The 17036-nt window shown below is 39.2% G+C and overlaps 2 protein-coding genes across 4 annotated transcripts in view; one reads left to right on the forward strand and one right to left on the reverse strand.

Annotated features, from left to right (window-relative positions):
• Positions 1–17036, forward strand: part of LOC126377001 (mitoguardin) — a 66680-nt gene that overhangs the window by 15417 nt on the left and 34227 nt on the right. The gene's annotated exons all lie outside the window — the stretch shown is intronic.
• The window catches only part of LOC126377559 (protein unzipped-like), a 38974-nt gene continuing 22782 nt past the window's right edge, over positions 845–17036 (reverse strand). For both annotated transcript variants that reach the window (XM_050025465.1, XM_050025397.1), the window contains 2 exons: positions 4031–4237; positions 845–3845 (listed from right to left, as the gene is read on the reverse strand). In XM_050025465.1, coding sequence (XP_049881422.1) covers positions 2698–3845; positions 4031–4229 — 1347 coding nt within the window. In that variant the 5' untranslated portion in view covers positions 4230–4237 and the 3' untranslated portion in view covers positions 845–2697. The remainder of the gene's footprint in view (positions 3846–4030; positions 4238–17036) is intronic.

The following is a 17036-nucleotide window of genomic DNA, read 5'->3' on the forward strand; positions in this document are numbered from 1 at the left end:
AATATAGTCATATTATACGTTACCTATAGGAAGTTCAAAGAGCCCTCCTATATTACTTTAGAGCTTTTCTATAGTCCATATTCGATTTTACGATCTTTCGTAGCTGTATTTTAGATACATAAATATTTTATTGTATCGAAGTGCGGTAGATTACATAGGTACGTACCAACAGTAAGAGTAGCATTACCTTCGAATATTTCGTTATATATCTATCTACTTAATAGGTTGAATTTTACTTTGTTATCGGAAGCCGTGTTCTAAAGTCGATTTAAAGTTGTCATAAACCCAATCAACTTTACGAATAGTGACAGACTGAATCGCAGTTCAGAAGGACACATTAGCCAGACGTAATAATGTACTCATTTACCCCGGGGCGACGTGGGGAGACCAAAAGGCGCCGTCATCCCCTAGCTTGAAGGCGAGACGTCTGTGACCGACCCCAATGCTTGCCAATTACGTGTACCTACACTAAATACCTCTTAGCGTCTACGCCCATCAACATTAGGAGCGATCGCGGGAAAGTCAAGCTCTTCAGATGGCCTAGCGAAGTTGTTGTAGCGAAATATTCTGTTTCTACAAATCGCTAACATTAACCCGTGCGAATTAAATGCATCACCTTGCTTTAATGAGGTTGCACTCCAAGGAAGTGTATTAGCTGACTTGCACGGGTTTAATTTTATGTTTTGGAAAAACAAAACTTACGGTACTTGGATTTCCTCTGTCTAATATAGAAATGCTTCAGCACATTCACACTTCCTTTCCTTACCAGAAGCCTCTGATATTCGTATGCCTGCTCGGCAATGGAACGGGACCTAAAAGTACACGAAATAACAAAAAACACACATATTTCAATTACACTTTAATGGGTTTAAACAAATAAAACTTACATGGAACATCACAATTATGCTTCGCAAAACAATGTAGATGTTAAAGAGATTCATCGATTATATCTACCCATTGTTCGCAGGGCCGCTTACAACAGGACTCGTCTTAACTTTAACCAGAGATTCTAACAACGGGAGACAAGCGATATTCAAAATAGACGCTGAGGCCGCGTTATTCAACAGAGGGCCTAGCCAAATTGCAAATGTTTATATTTCTACACTCGCTAAAGTATAACTCGCGCGAATCGAGTCGTCCCACTCAGATACGCGTCGATTTTGACGCCAGGTGTGCATTTAATTCAGACCAATTACATTTGCAACCCTCCTAGGCTCCTCAGGTCGCGTCCTTTTAACTCTAACATCAATTTACAATATAAAGACGAAAATATATCGAAAAGCAGGAAATTCCAGTAAACTTATAATTATGTTTTTGTAAGATATCCTAATAGTCTTATCCAATAATGGTACTTTAGGTGGGACGAGCATCTATAAAATATAACTCATGAAAAGCTTCTGCTAACACGCTATCTACGATCCGTGAAAAAATACTGTCACGCCTTCCTTTATTCCGAAATGACACTATTTAACATTGAACTACATATAAGTCATTTGTTTATTGGAGAAAGACTCATGAAATTTGTCCACTTATCGTTAAGGCGAACACTTACGTCTGATATCATATAACCATACAAAAATATCCTTTTCTTTACACGTTGACAAAGACCGCTAAGCATTCTAATATGGAATATCCAGTCAATCAAAAATTATCGGATTCAATACATTTTGCTACAGTTTAACGGAGGGATGGCATACAAGTGAATAATTAATGGTGGTTACAAATGTAAACTACAACTTTGGCAATGAAATAACAAAGTTATAATTCTTTCTTAAATTCAATAATACAGGTCCATAACTTAAGTGCAACGTGAATACCGTAAAACTAATCTTAATAATACGAAATAAAAACAAAATAAATTAAATATCAAGTAACGCTAAAAGCATTAAAATAATAATATCTATTAATTCTGGGTTTAAACTCTTTTAAACTAAATATAACAATTAAAAAATACACAATTCTACAGAAGAGGTACTAAACATAATATTCTACGTGTTGCTGTGGTGTGATATATTTTCTTGTATTTTGCTGCGTCTATAATAAGGTTACTTTTATTTAATATTATTTGTCACATGAATATCTACTTAACATTAAAATCTACACATCTATTTAATGAACATAGAAAGTGGAATAGCCATCAAAATATCGGCTAACTCCAATAACAATAACATATGCGGATGTAAGTATAACCCTTATTTGAAATAAAAAGTCATCTAGAAGTGTGAACTATTGAAGAAGAGTACTAAATGTGCGAAAATATAATTCGAAACCTGTTTATCGATTCGGAGACGAATACATTATTAGCTTTGTTCTGGTTATATTGTTGTTTGTGTAAATGAGATGATATTGGTAACGCTGTAGTACACCTCTCGATAACCCTACCTACGATGTCATCCACCTACATACTGGTAATGACAAGGACGCGTCGCTCTGCGACTTCCATATCCGTAACTATTTACAATAACTATTTACAGTTATGTGATTATATGGGCTCTCAATTTACATACTGGAATGAAATCACATAACAGGAATGTCAAGAGAACAAGCACTTGTATTATTTACAAAGTTATACCGATAAGGTAAGACCTGATCAGGTCTTAAAACAACAGCATCAAGCTTAGTTGCGAGAAACGACGACGAAGCAACTATTTAGTGATATCTTCCGTTCTTTATGTACAAAGAGCTATATTGATTTGTTTAAAGTAGTAGAGCGAACATGGGGACGAAGAGTGTAAAGGAAATAAAGAGTGTGTTGGCTCCGTTGGGATTGCTGCTGGTGCTGCCGAGGCTGCCGACGACGGCGCTCTTGATGTTGTCCTCCTTAGCAGGCGGAGACTTGACTCCCTCGCTGCTGTCGCTCTGCATCTCCGCAGGCTTCTCTTGTATCGAGATCTCGTTTTCCTCCGGCGCGGGTGGTACGGTGGGCGCAGGCGTCGTGGTCGTCGTGGTGGTTGTAGTTGTCGTCGTCGTGGTTGTTGTTGGCACCAAGGTATTGTTACCGACGAAATATATTTCCCCATACTCCGCCTCGACTTCCAAGGTATTCTCAATGCTTTCACCGCGCATTTTCCTTACTCGCGATTCGTTGTCTCTGTAGAACGTCGTCAGCTTCCCAGTGTATTGTACGTCTCGGTCTAGGCGCCTTCCACGTAGGGTAACGTTGCACGCCGTGCCCGGATCGAGGTACTGTTTCAATGGATACATGTCTTGCCTTTCTTCGCTAAAAAGTGTTGACCAACCAATTGGTGGGAATTTCGTACCGTTAGCGAATTCGATGTTTATACTCAGTCCTATACCAAGACCGTGGCCGTGACCCCAAGACAAGCTGTAGTTATACTTATATCCTACTTCTGTGTTGACGGTTGCAGCTTCATCCCCGTCGTTTCTTAAAACTCTTTCCTCTATGATGTAAGGATCTGCCTTACGGACATGTTCAGTTTTCAAGTCAAACTCAACGTCCTCCAGGTTGTAGCTAATAGGCTCTAATTCCACGAGTATTTCTCCGTTATTCTCAACTAGATCATTATTTTGTTCGTCAAAAGTATATAAATGTCCAATAGTGCTATCGTAGGATATCCGTCCAATCATATGAGAGTATTCGCCAGCGGACTTCTTCCTGCCTATGAAGAGGGAGTCAGCTGCCGCCACCACTACTGCACCATTGGGCTTTGCTTGGAACTTATACCATGGCTTCCAAACCACATAGGAGGCATTTTCTACGTTTTCAAGTATTTCAAACACGCTGTAGCTCTTAGTGCCTGATACTGCGCAAGACATGTAGTCGGGCCTCAGTTGTCCCAAATGCATGTCACCTTCGTGGCGTGCCCTGCATAGGTAGACAGGTCCTGAAATGAGCATATGTTGCATCGTTATTTGATGTAGAAAACCATTTTCTTTAAATAATAGGTTATACAAAAAAGGTAACTTTAATTTGCGATCGATATCGTTGCTCTACTCTCTCATGGTAAGCAGTATTAAAGAAAGATAATAAAGTTAGGACGAATGAGGAATAAAGTTTGTTGTCTGTTACCTTTCTCGCTAGTAGCTCCAATAACGTAGTTATTAGTTGCTTCTTTCTTGAAGTCGGTCCATTTCAGGGCGCTGGAGGTAACCACCTGGCTGAGCGTGGAGTTGAAAAGCCCGACGGAGTCTCCTAGCGCCGACACTGCCAGGGTTGCAGTCAACAGCACCACCCACCAACCACTCGCGCAGTTTATATTTTTCTTCATTTTTATGCCTGCAACAAATTAAAATCAAGTTCTTTCATTCCTTTTCGGTAGCTCTCCACTCCAGGCGAAATACAAACATAAAATTTGTAAGTGCATTTATGAATAACGTAAGTTCCGTATTTAAAAATATAAATAACGAATCAAGAGATCATACAGTCCCGTCCACTTGACCGCATTATTTGGATGACTACAGTTTTTCAATTCTAAATAGTCCAGCACAAAACAGACGCAGGTAATGGAATGTAAATAAAATAAGAATGTTGTTTTGGTACCAACAGGGGTTATCGGAAAAAAGTCCCCTAGTTTAACAGGTGAAGCGAGCGTGGGGCATTGAATGCGAAAAGGTTGAATGGGACACGCCTACGCCGCTATTTTCCAAACGATTTTCCTGCGACGCCTTACAAATCGCCGAGCGAAGCTTATAAAAGACAGATGCGTTAGCCCATGCGTTATTTTTGGAGGCTGTAAGGTATAGAAAAACGTAACAAACGAATACATTTCTTAAAAAATAACAACGAACCAAAAGAATCCTCTAGTAAATTGAATTTAATGTAGAAATATTTGTGTTTCGTGCGTAACAATACTGTGAAAATTCCGTCGTACTCTACCCCCCAGCCATAAATTTCCCGAGTCGTATTTCTATCTGATATACACTCATAAGATATAAAATCAGTCCTTTCTTCAGTTTATTGCCTTGTATAATTGCTATTTAACATGTCACAGTCGTAAATAGTCGTAAAAAGTGGAACTTAATAAACATTAGATTTTTTGCGTGAATGTGGGTTTCAAATAAGTCTTTAAATAGGTACATATATTTTTTCAAATATTATTTTTGTATTTAAAAGGTATTCCACTGTAGCTACAACAAAAGCGATCTGCGATGCTATCGCTAGCGAACTCAATTTTACTGACAATATTACAGAGAGGGAGAAGGCTAAAGGTATTTTGGGCGGTGCAAGGGAAATAAGTTTAAAGGAAGGTGAAACGCTCTACTTTGATACATATTGTAAATAAGTGATGTCAAGATTGTAGCATATTTTCTTATGCCCTCGAGCTAGTCTGCGGACAATAGAGGGACGGTCGGGAAGATGGTTTTGTTCTTGAACTTGAATAATGTTATTGGCAACAGAATGACAATACCATGGCCAATGTCAAGGGAATCTAGGAATTGGCGAGAATACAAACTTTACGAAGTGGGGTGTGGGGTGCACGGACAGTGAGGCGCCACCGTGGGCAATCGATAGAATACGTGGAAGATGGAAAAATATACCTGTTTCTATTTACTGTGTTGTCTGGTCCTGATAAGTTCTCCTCATCATTATTTTTGTTTTATATCTAAGAAACTGCGACATAAAGGACGCACACATTTTTTAAATTCTTTGTTCCCTTTACAACAAATTAATTCAATTGATTTTCATCGCGATTTAAACCCACACATCTCCTTTTGTAGTTTCTATTTTAGGCTTCTACCTAAGCAAAGTTCAAGTTAATTTTGTTATATCTAATAAAACCTTATTTCTTTGTATAGGTACCTATTATTCTGTGTTCTTGCAGTTATTGATAGTGATGCTTCTAGCAGAAACGATTCCCAGATACTTTTGCTCGTTGCGAGTTGAGTAAATTTAATCATGACTGACATTACTGGAGCAACGACTCGTTTGTAATGTTACGTTACTAATGTAAATCTTTCTTTTAATTACAGGTAAGACAAGTTTGGGCATTTATCTTTGAGTTTGTTTCTCTTTCCAAGGTGAGTGTGTTCACTTGTTCAGCAATGAATTTATGCACATACATTTAATTATCTTTAGGAGCGAACTGTGTAAAAAAGGGATTTAGACAAAGGTATCCCTTTAAATGCTAAGCCGAATTTGCACGGTTGACTTATTCAGACTACCGGCAGACGGTCAATTTGGGTTAATTAAATTTTTCTGTCTCCCCTTTCAGTCTGTTGAATTTCAAAACCTCTTTTTGCGGTAATTGGTATTATAAAATATAATCATTAACCTTTCAAATTGGGCGACTATTTAGAAAATTCGCATTTCGGTTATAAACTAATAAATATTGTTTGCCTACCTAATGCAGTAGGTACCAACAGTTTGAAAGGCAGTTCTATAACCGTACTCGACGATGACAAATGACCATTTTTTCGCGGCTTTACAAGTAAACGACAATTTATCTTCGTATCTTGCTTCGAGCGTGTGGCGGTGACTTTTTCACTATTAGTCAATACTGGACAGAGTACTGACATCGTGATCCGCACACAATGCTCATCTTGAAACTCCTAAATGTCCGATTCATACCTGAATAGGATCCTAATACAGACAATCTCACTTGACACGAACTGCCCCCTAAGGTTTCTGACCATAATTCATAGTTAAGCGCAACAAATCGAGTAAATTCAATTTAATAAGTTCAATTGAGGATTGACACGGCCCATTTCGTCTGACTCAAATCCGGACGCCCAATTCGTTTGTTATTTGATCAAGCAGTTGTAATATATTACTTTTGATATACTCTGATATTGCATCATAAAATTTTAACTAACGGCGTCTTGTTTTCGTTCTGGTTTATATTACACAAACGTGTCTCTCATTCAGACAAAAAGCCATTATTCATAGATATATATTTACAATTTCTTCCGTAAAGATATTATTATTAGGTCGACGTGGATTGTAATAAAATGCCCTGTCAGGGGTCACATCAAGATAAGGCATTCGAGCAATTATATCTCTGTATTAGGTTTTTATACGTCTTTTTAAGAGAAATAATACTCGTATTCGTTGATTTGATAAGAGGATGTGGCTCGTTCAAAACATTTTTTTATTTCTAAAATTGCATTCAATGCAACACTAGAATCATAATGAAATTCCTATTGTATGGAGGCACGTAGCGTGGCCATGGCCAACAGTACGTATTGTGTCCTCGCCAACGGTATGACACCTGACACAATCGATTAACCGATTCCATTGCTCTCATGTTGTGGGAAAACGTTGGTACAACCATTTAACATTTCCCTTTTACCATCAATGGAACTATTGTATCACACAACGAGCATTTCATATTGGTACTGTTACTTCCATTATTTTGAAAGTCGGTCATTGGGTCCGCTGCCATCACTTTTATAGTATTTAGATCAAATATTTGGTCCAGACACCCAATTAAAGAAACAATGCCTATCATATACATTCCATAACTGTTCGTTTGTTATTTTGATTGCAACTCCCCTAAGAGAAGTGGTAGGGAGCAAAATGAAGTGTAACAATAGCTCAGTGGTAGACTTGAATGCGACGATATAAACGCCCCATACATCTCCGACACAATGCCATCCGCCGGTGGTGTCTGTCGTCTAACACTTGATGCGAGGGGAAACATGCTTCAAACAGAACGAGGAAATCTCTTGTTTGAGCTTCCTCACTCAGTTCTGCCGAATCAACGCCAGTTCTTACTAGAAATACCTAGGCGAAGTCTGCTCCATTCATAATGCACAATTGCACATACTCCAGTGTCTAAACATCTTTGTTTGTTGACTTCTAACAATCATCACTAATCTTTTAAAGGAATGGGACTGATGCTATTCAAAACAAATCGAGGGCATGTTTTGTTTTATTGGATTATCCCGTCTCGTTCCATTGTTTTATTTATGAGATGGAGAGAGTTGACATTGGACCTGTGCTGTGATTGAATGTAATGTAAACAAGGAGTGGTAGAAATGTGGCGCAGGTACTAAACGTGTTTGAAACAATGTTTTGCGGTAAAATGACATCATCCTGGGTAGTGATGGGCAGGGAAAGAAAAAATTGGGTGGGAAAGAAAAAATATCGGGAAAATATGGGAAAATAAAATAAACACCCGAAAAATTCCCGAATCATGGGAAAATATTTTTTATTTAATTATTTTTAATCTTATTATTATTTGTATGTCGTTTCCATGTCTCGGGTCGGGTCTGTCATGGAGTCCCGGACTTTTGGAAGGCGTGCGTGGGGTCGAAGCCAACACGTAGAGGCCCCTTAAGACAATTTACTCTAAATGTGTTGTGACACCAACCGGCGATTATCCCTGTATGCACTATGGGAGTGCACCCAAAGACAATCCCTGGTTCGCGTAGGACTATGGCAGATTATGGGAACAAAATTAACTGGGCTATTGGGTTGGGGGTTAGTGAACCGGGATACTGGGGCTATGGGGGACTATGGCGCCTGCTCGACCAATGTTAATAACAGAGATACATTGGGCAGGCGGTGACTCGTCACTCACTGGTTGGGCCACCTATCTAGCCGACGCGACTGGACGGCAAGGCAGCAACATAGTTGTGAGCATCTCAGGGTGTCAGGGTGTGCGGTTTCTGCGAGGCGGTATACCCGCCTTACCAACTCGCGACTTATGCATCTTTCACTTCCACCCTGCGAGCGTATAGCTCTAACGCCCCACTCTGGCTGGCCAATGAAGGCAAGCCAGAGGTGAGAGTCCTGCGGCCCCCGCTAAGGTCCACTCCGGCCAGCCAGTACTGTCACCTTCTTTGTTGCTCTTCTTTGGACTCTCTCTAGTAGTGCAATGTCCTTCCGATAACAGCGGTCTGACGTAAGTAAGTTTTGTAAAGCCTAAGAAACAATTCCGTATCTATATGATAAAAAGCTTTTCTAATTATGTATAAGAGGGAGTTATCCTTCTTAGTGATTCCAATAATGTGATCGTCCCACTTTAGATTATGTGTTATCGTTATGCCAAGGTCCTTTTGTTTTTTAACACACTCGAGAGGTTTTGAGTCAATGGTGTAACTCAACGTGGGGTGGTTACTGCCAACATGCAACACAGTGCATTTGTCTACGTTTAATGTGATTAGCCAATCTCGGGTCCAAGCAATTACCCTATCAAGATCATCTTGGATTATATTATGGCTAATAAGTGGATTCCCCGTTATTGTCGTGTCATCTGCAAAGAGTGATATATCAGACATGATACCATGTTTAAGATCTGTAAGGTAGATACTGAATAAAATAGGTCCTAACACCGATCCCTGCGGCACACCGCTGAGGACTTTTCTGGGAACAGAGTATGATTCTCCGATGCGCACAGAGAATGTGCGATTTGACAGGAAGTCCACTTCACGACATTGCCTCTGATTCCAAAGGGCTCTAATTTAGCAATCAATGGTGTGACAGGAACTCGATCAAAAGCTTTTTCATAGTCCAAGTAAATAATATCTGTAGGTATTCGTGCCTCCCAATTTCTTACACAAAACCATGTTGCTCCTCGATGATGACATTCTCTCGTGCCAAAAGCATCCTATATATCCTATAATATGTAGATATCTTTGCATGGAATTATTAAAATCGACCATTCCATTCAAAATATACACTTCTCATCAAAAAAATCGAAACACTTCCGTTTTCATTGTTTCTGTCCGAATTTAACACAAAAAAGAATTCATACGATGAAAAAAAATACATAAATGTATAGCTGGCAGTTTGGCCATTACAGTAATAAGCGAAAATTCTAAATTCAAAATTAGAATTTCATTTGTTTATCTTATAAACGAAATGAATCACTGTTTTGAGACAAATGTGTGTTTAGGGTTGGAGTACATTTAGCGTTTAAAAACTAAAAATTGGCGCCTATCCTTAAACTTTTTGTTTTTTATTTCAATACTGTGACTTTGGGACGTCTGAAAAAAGGTTTTTTTTCTAAAACGTATGGATACTTCGCCCACAGAAGCCGCCCAAGTTGTGGCATTGCTGGATTCTGGCCTTAGTCGGCGTGTTGTGGCTGCAAGACTGCATCTAAGCCTGTCATCTGTTCATAGAGTCTATAAACGTTATCGGGAGACTGGTTTGTTCACGCGCCGTTCAGGATCTGGCAGGAATCGGGGCACTTCTGAGCGAGATGATCGATTTATTGTAACAACTTCTTTAAGAAATCGACGCCTTAACGCTTTTCAACTGCAGCAGCGGCTTCGTGTTGTACGAAGGGTGGCTGTAAGTGACTCTACAATTAGAAGAAGGTTGAAGGATCGTGGACTGGTACCGCATAAGCCAGCAAATGGGCCGAAATTAACTGCAGACCATCGAAGAGCGCGCCTTAACTTTGCACGTGAGCACCTAAATTGGTCATACCTACAGTGGAGCAAAGTTCTCTTTTCTGATGAGTGTAAAATTATGCTGTATGGTAACGACGGAAGGAACAAGGTCTACAGAAGAGACGGAGAACGCTATGCACAATGCTGCATTGAAGAAAAGGTCAGCTATGGTGGCGGTTCGTGGACGGTTTGGGGAGGAATCAGCGCCGACGGTAAGACAGAGCTTGCTTTCGTGTCTGGGCCACGTCTGCCTGCACTAAACTGTCATCGGTACGTCGAAGAGTGTCTCGAGCCTCATGTGATGCCCTATGCATATTTTATTGGCAACGGCTTCATATTCATGCACGACAATGCTAGGGCTCACACCGCGGGCGTCGTACGAGATTATCTTAACGAAGTCGATATCTCTATTATGGAATGGCCAGCAAGAAGCCCGGACATGAATCCCATTGAACATCTGTGGGATGAATTAAAGAGACGAATTCGAGCAAGAGATCTTGCCCCAGAAACACTTAGCCAGCTGCAAGATGCAATCCAAGAGGAATGGGACAATATAACACAGCATGTGATCGTGACTCTCATCCGATCGATGAAGAACCGTATGGAAGCAGTAATTAGAGCTCGGGGAGGGAATACAAGTTATTAAATAAACGTTTTTTAGCTTTTTTTTTCATTTACGTGTGTTGTTTTATCCATTTCCTTTATACTCCATACGGAATAAAAATGACTCATTTAACAAAATACGAAACCTATGAAAAATTCATTTAAATTTAGAACATTAACATTAAGATTTGATAAGCTCATATTACTCACTATTAAACGACATTTAACATTTATTCCTAAATGTACACATTTTTCTGATTATCCTGACAAAACGTAAACTTGCAAGGTGTTTCGATTTTTTTGATGAGAAGTGTATTACAAAGGAGATCATCGGCTTTCCATACTTTGGCCGGCCCAAATTTGAAAGTGCCGGTCAGAGAAAAAAAATGTGTCAAACCTTTCGAATAGATTGTTCTGAACATTTTTTACTATGACACCAGACGTGTATGACCATTAGTTTGGCTTTAATTGGATTTTAAAAATTTCGACTTTTCATACATTTTGTAAAAAATAATATTATGTCCGTTGGGAAAAAGAGGTATACAGGCGTATTACAAAGGACCGTTAGAACATTTATTAGTATGGCGCCAAACTTCTATGACCATTATTTGGACTTTCAGTTTTGGTTAATATGTTAAAATGCCGGCCATCGAAAAAAATACGTCGAATCTGTCTAATAGTTGCTTCTCAATATTTTTTAATAACACCAAACATCTATGACCATTATTTTGACTTTTATTGGAATTTACGTTTTTGTTTAAATATGAAAAATGCCGACCAGCAAAAATATCATGTTGAGAGTATCGAGTAGATGTCTGTTAACATTTTTTTCTATAGCGCCAAACTTGTATAACCATTAGTTTGGCTTTTAGTCTATTTTAAAAATCTTGATTTCTTATTTATTTTGTATGAAAATAAAGTGCTTTGGGTAAAAAATGCGGTACGGCGGATTACAAAGGACCTTTAGAACATTTAATAATCTGGCGCAAAATATTTTTGACCGTTATCTTGACTTTTTATTCGTCTCTCTTTCCGTTTTGGTTCAAATGGGAAAATGTCAGCCAGCGAAACAAAAGTCAAATCTTTTGGTAAACGACTTGAACGACGTATTTTTACTATACTACCAAATGTCGACTTTGGCTTTTATTGGACTTTTTAAAAAAAACTTTTTTTTATACATTTTAACAATGACAACAAGCAGAGCTTTCCCAATGACTAGTTATTATTCAGATAAATACTTTGTGTTTTTGTTTTGTGTGTTGTTAGGTGAACTTCTATATTAATACTATCTGATTTTAGATATGACGTTGGCTGTAGTTTTTGCATTCGACTCAACGTTACGGCCTAAGTTTAGGTTGAATTATGGTATTGATTCACCTTGACCGTAAATGGTTACCACCCTCCAAAGATAAGCTTGCCATCTAGTGACGAAACTCGTATATTGGCATGACGTCTGAAGTATCTGTTAGGGAAAACAGGAGTCGGGTAGTTGTACTTTGCATGTATGCCTATTACAATGTCCTGGAGCTACTCGGCCGATAACATAGTAGGTACCTCTATCACCCCACTGTTTATTCCTTGTATACACTTTTCTTTAAAAAAAGTAGTTTCTTAAGCGTGTATCACCATCAGGTAAGGTAGTGGTCAAACGCAAACCTATTTTTCAAAAGACGACCACCATATTACGCCTTTAGCAAGATAGTTCCATTATCACTAGATAAAACTTTTTTTGATTTTTGGAAAATCGAATTAAGTTCAAAATATTGGTCATAGTCGTTTAATGCCATAGTAATAAACATTCTGACGATCTTTTAAATAACGCGTCGGTTATATTTTATTTTTATACAAAATGAATCAAAAATCAAGTTTTTTTTTAAATCCAACAAAAGCCAAACTAATTAATGGTCATACACGTTTTTGTCATAGTGAATAATGTTTACAGGTATCTTCTCGATAGCTTTGACATGTGTTTTTTGCTGACCGGCACTTTTCACACAGAAACTATAACGTAAAGTCCAACAAAAGTCAAAATAATGGTCATAGACGTTTGGTGCCCTAATAATAAATGGTCAAATGGATAAGTTCTAACGGGATATACAAATATTGTTTCATGGCCGGCACTTCACATTTTCACCAAAAATGTATGATAATTCCGTTTTTTTTTAATTCGAATAAAACCGAAAATATTGAACCTACAGCTTTGGTGCCATAGTAATAAATGCTCAGACGGATAAGTTCTAAGGATAATACCATTATTGTTACTTGGCCGGCACTTTACATTTTCACCAAAAATGTATGAAATATACAGTTTTTTAAAATCGAATAAAACCGAAGATATTGACCCTACAGCTTTGGTGCCATAGTAATAAATGCTCATAAGGATAAGATCTAACGGAATATAGCAAAATTATTTTTTGGCCGGCACTTTGACTTCTGGGCCGAAATCCGATGATCTCCTTTAAGTTTTTTAAGAGTTCATACGACACTACGACAGAAGATAAATTGGGCATAAGTAGGCATACATTATATTTAAATGGTCTTTGTTGGAAATCCTTACTTTTAATACAAATATATGCGATAAAAAATATTTTCCCTTGAAATGGGAATTTTTCGGGTTTTTTCCCTCAGAATTGGGAAAATTCCCAAAACGCGGGAATTTTCCGGGTAAGAACCCAACACTAATCCTGGGTGAAGGCAACGCGACGCGGAGAATATAATTTTACACAACAGACGCATTATTGTTGTGGTTGAATAGGTAACTATAATAATAATTTTACGACAGTCGCCGGCGCCCAGTACTGTCCTGGTTGAGGTCACGCTTTATGAGGACCTATTTATAATTGTACTCGCGATTCTGTTAATTGTCAGTGCCATTATCAATGTGACTCTCTCACCACAATGCTCCACTGTCAATAATATTTCCTTCAATTTATAAGAAAGTTTATTACCATAAATTCAAACCGAATCAATGAGCCGCGGTTGATACAGCTGTCAATTTCAGAGTTTAAAGGAACACGAGGGTCCTTTTCCGCTTTTGATATTCCCCTCCCGCATCCGAGAATTACATCGAGATAGCTCTCACACTGTCACCAATTTGTCTCTGGAAACACAATTTGTCTTCTTTTCAAGCAATTGTGATGCGGTTACTTTAGAAAATGACGCTTGGTTCACGCATGTGAAAAGTGCGTCCCGTGAGAAAATACTATCACGGTCATTATCTCACATAGACAAAGAATGTTCAAGTACCTACAAAGTTTCATCGAAGTGATTTATGTCGGCTATTATCAGGGGAGCAGACGCCCAGATGACAGTTTTGTTGTGTTTATCTACTGCCGCGACACTCTGCCATTGTCCCTCAGGGATAACGTTTATCATCCAGTTATGAACTGCTAAATATGTTTAAGGCAATTAACTCATCGCAGTCTAAGCTTTAGGATAACAAGTTCCTTATTACGTAAATAAACTGTTAATTGTTAAATCGATTTACTGAAGTTTAGTTTCGAAGTGCCAAAGCTGTCGCTTGGAGGTATAACCGATGTAACAAGGTTTCAACATTATATAGTTATTGTAAGCGGCAAAGCTCCCTGAGCAATTGCTTACCCTGTAATCGCATTACCTACATGCAATCGATAATACTCGAGCTAGGCCGGATTACTGTCGAGTTGTCGACTGAACTAGTGAATTGCACTTGTCGCGGTGACCTTAAATATTACTTGAAATTATTGTCCAAATGTTACATAACATTGAATTACTTAAGCAAGGTAGATTACAATAACTCTACCGACCGATGGTAGTATGAGAGCATTTATAAAGCTATTCTAGTGTATCCTGTGAAACTAAGTGGTTACCTTAAACCACTAATTGTAATTAAGTATTTTAGTCACGTCCGATCTGAACATGTCCTTATTTGCCGTCGTGTCCTGCAAGTTGAGCGGTACAGCACTAAGCTTTTAACCCAGTTGTATGCGCTCACAATGCAAATATTCCGCTAGCGTCATCACAAGACTCCAGGGCACCGTGCTAATTAAATGGCTTACGGTACGACTTCCTTCGTAATACTTATGAAAGTCTTCAAATCCCTCGGCTCTTACATTACTGTTAATAAAACATGTAATGCCGGTGCTCCTAAACCGTTAGAAAATGATTTACGCGAGCAGAATTACACTTGACCCCGACAAACGTGGCATTCTGGTGTAATCTCCGCAAGCGATCGCTTTTACCGGCTTTGAAACAAAGCCACCTGGCCACCACTCGCCACCACACCACCTGGCATCTTCCAGTTACTGGAACTCTGCGGCGCCATTAATTGTGAAGCGGAATCACGTTCCATGTCCCATCAGTAGTATCGTCTATCCAATATATCACGATTTAACCGTGAAGCCGTTAATGTAACGGAAAAGTTTTGTTGTTTTATTTGATTAAACTTTGGATTTGTCCTGTAAGATTGTAGCTATGTAATTATAGTTACGGAGCGTTAGCACTGATTGTGTTTATAAATTCATCGGCCTAGGCTAACAGAGTGGACAGCGGGCGTGAGATGGGCGGGTCACATTGGGAGGCAATTATCACGGTAATGGCTTCGTTATCTGACGCCGCCTCATCTCAATGGCTAATGAAACAGCCAGCCGCTCCTCGGCTTTCTCCGATACACTTTGTCTGGCTTATTGTTCACCAGACGAAATAATGGGCTAAGTGTTACTGTGATAACACACTCTGACGTTTTTGTTACCCGTCTCTACTTAGTCGCCATTGTTGTTGTTGTTACTGGCATAACATTCAGTAACGGATACTCCGGAAATTACTTCTTGTCACCAACCGTTATTCCCGATGGGCGTAGTCGTTGTTTTGGTATTTCAAAAAGTAAACAAATTGAAATTGGAAAATTGTTTTCGTAAATGTTGGAATTTTCTTGTTTCTTGAAGAAGCGTAAAGATCCGTTACGGGGAGGTCTTTATTGGGACGAGCAATAAGCTGTATTCCCGTCACGACGCAAAGAGACTCGTACCCGAGTACCGGTGTCGTCAGTTTTTGCAACGCAGCAAATTGCTCTCGGGGGCGCCATCGCCGCTACAGCTGCTAACTGTCAATAAATCATGCTCTCTATCATTGTTGCCCGGCCTCTGTGCTCGTATACCATCCTGACAAATTGTTCTCTCACTTTACACGACGTAGCGGTAACTTTATACGCCCTATAATACTAAATGAACTGGCTGAGTGCATTAGACTAATCACTGACTGCCGGTGTAGTGGTTGTGTCTCGATTTCGCGTTTCATTTGTCTGTGTCTGTGGTCTGTGAGTTATTTATGAATTAGTCGCTCGTTTAGTTTTCCTTTGTCATTTTATGGCGAGACATTCATGAGTAAATGAGTAGTTGCATATTCATAGTGTCGGTAGAGTTCCGCTGTTATCGGTGTTCGGGCGCCGGTGACGCGGCCGGTGTCGCGGGCGGCCGCGCGCGCGCCGGCGCGTAAACCAGCTGATAGCGTGGGAACAAGCTCATGCGTGAAGACTGTTCTGTCCACAACACACGGTGCATTATGCTTGTGTTATGCATGACCCTCCGATTCTTATCTCTTTAACTACAATTTCTCAGAAATGGGCCCACTTAATCTTTAGCGTTTCTGCAAGTTTCGTTATTACGGCATACAAACGCTTGATGTTTACTTCGGTAAGTAAAGTTCTCCGAAGAATCCTTTCGTTGAAATCATTTTGTAAGGTTTTAAAAGCCTATGACAGGCAGAAGCCGGTTGTCTGTATATTTGATGTATGGATGCGGTTAGGTTGTTTTACAACCTCAATTGAGTCACAAACTTGCAGTGCTCGGCTCGTGTCTATCTCTTGAAAGCTTATAGAACAATAGGATGCGGGCTGCCTCTGCGGCTTGTTTACGACTCCTTGAGGCAGTCGACTCAGTTGACAATACAATTAACCAATGATTGCTCAATGATTGTCAATTTAGAAGGATTAACATTATTTATCGTTGTCATCAAAAGGAATCAAAGAAGGTAGAAAACGACTTTATCGACGATTTATAGCCATCAAGTAAATTGAAAGCATCGTGCAAGCTACGTTTATCTGATGAACTCTGATACAAGCTCTTCCATTTATTACCCTTATCTAGTGACGCAGG

The sequence above is a fragment of the Pectinophora gossypiella genome, chromosome 1, assembly GCF_024362695.1.
Source record: "Pectinophora gossypiella chromosome 1, ilPecGoss1.1, whole genome shotgun sequence".
NCBI lineage: Eukaryota > Metazoa > Arthropoda > Insecta > Lepidoptera > Gelechiidae > Pectinophora > Pectinophora gossypiella.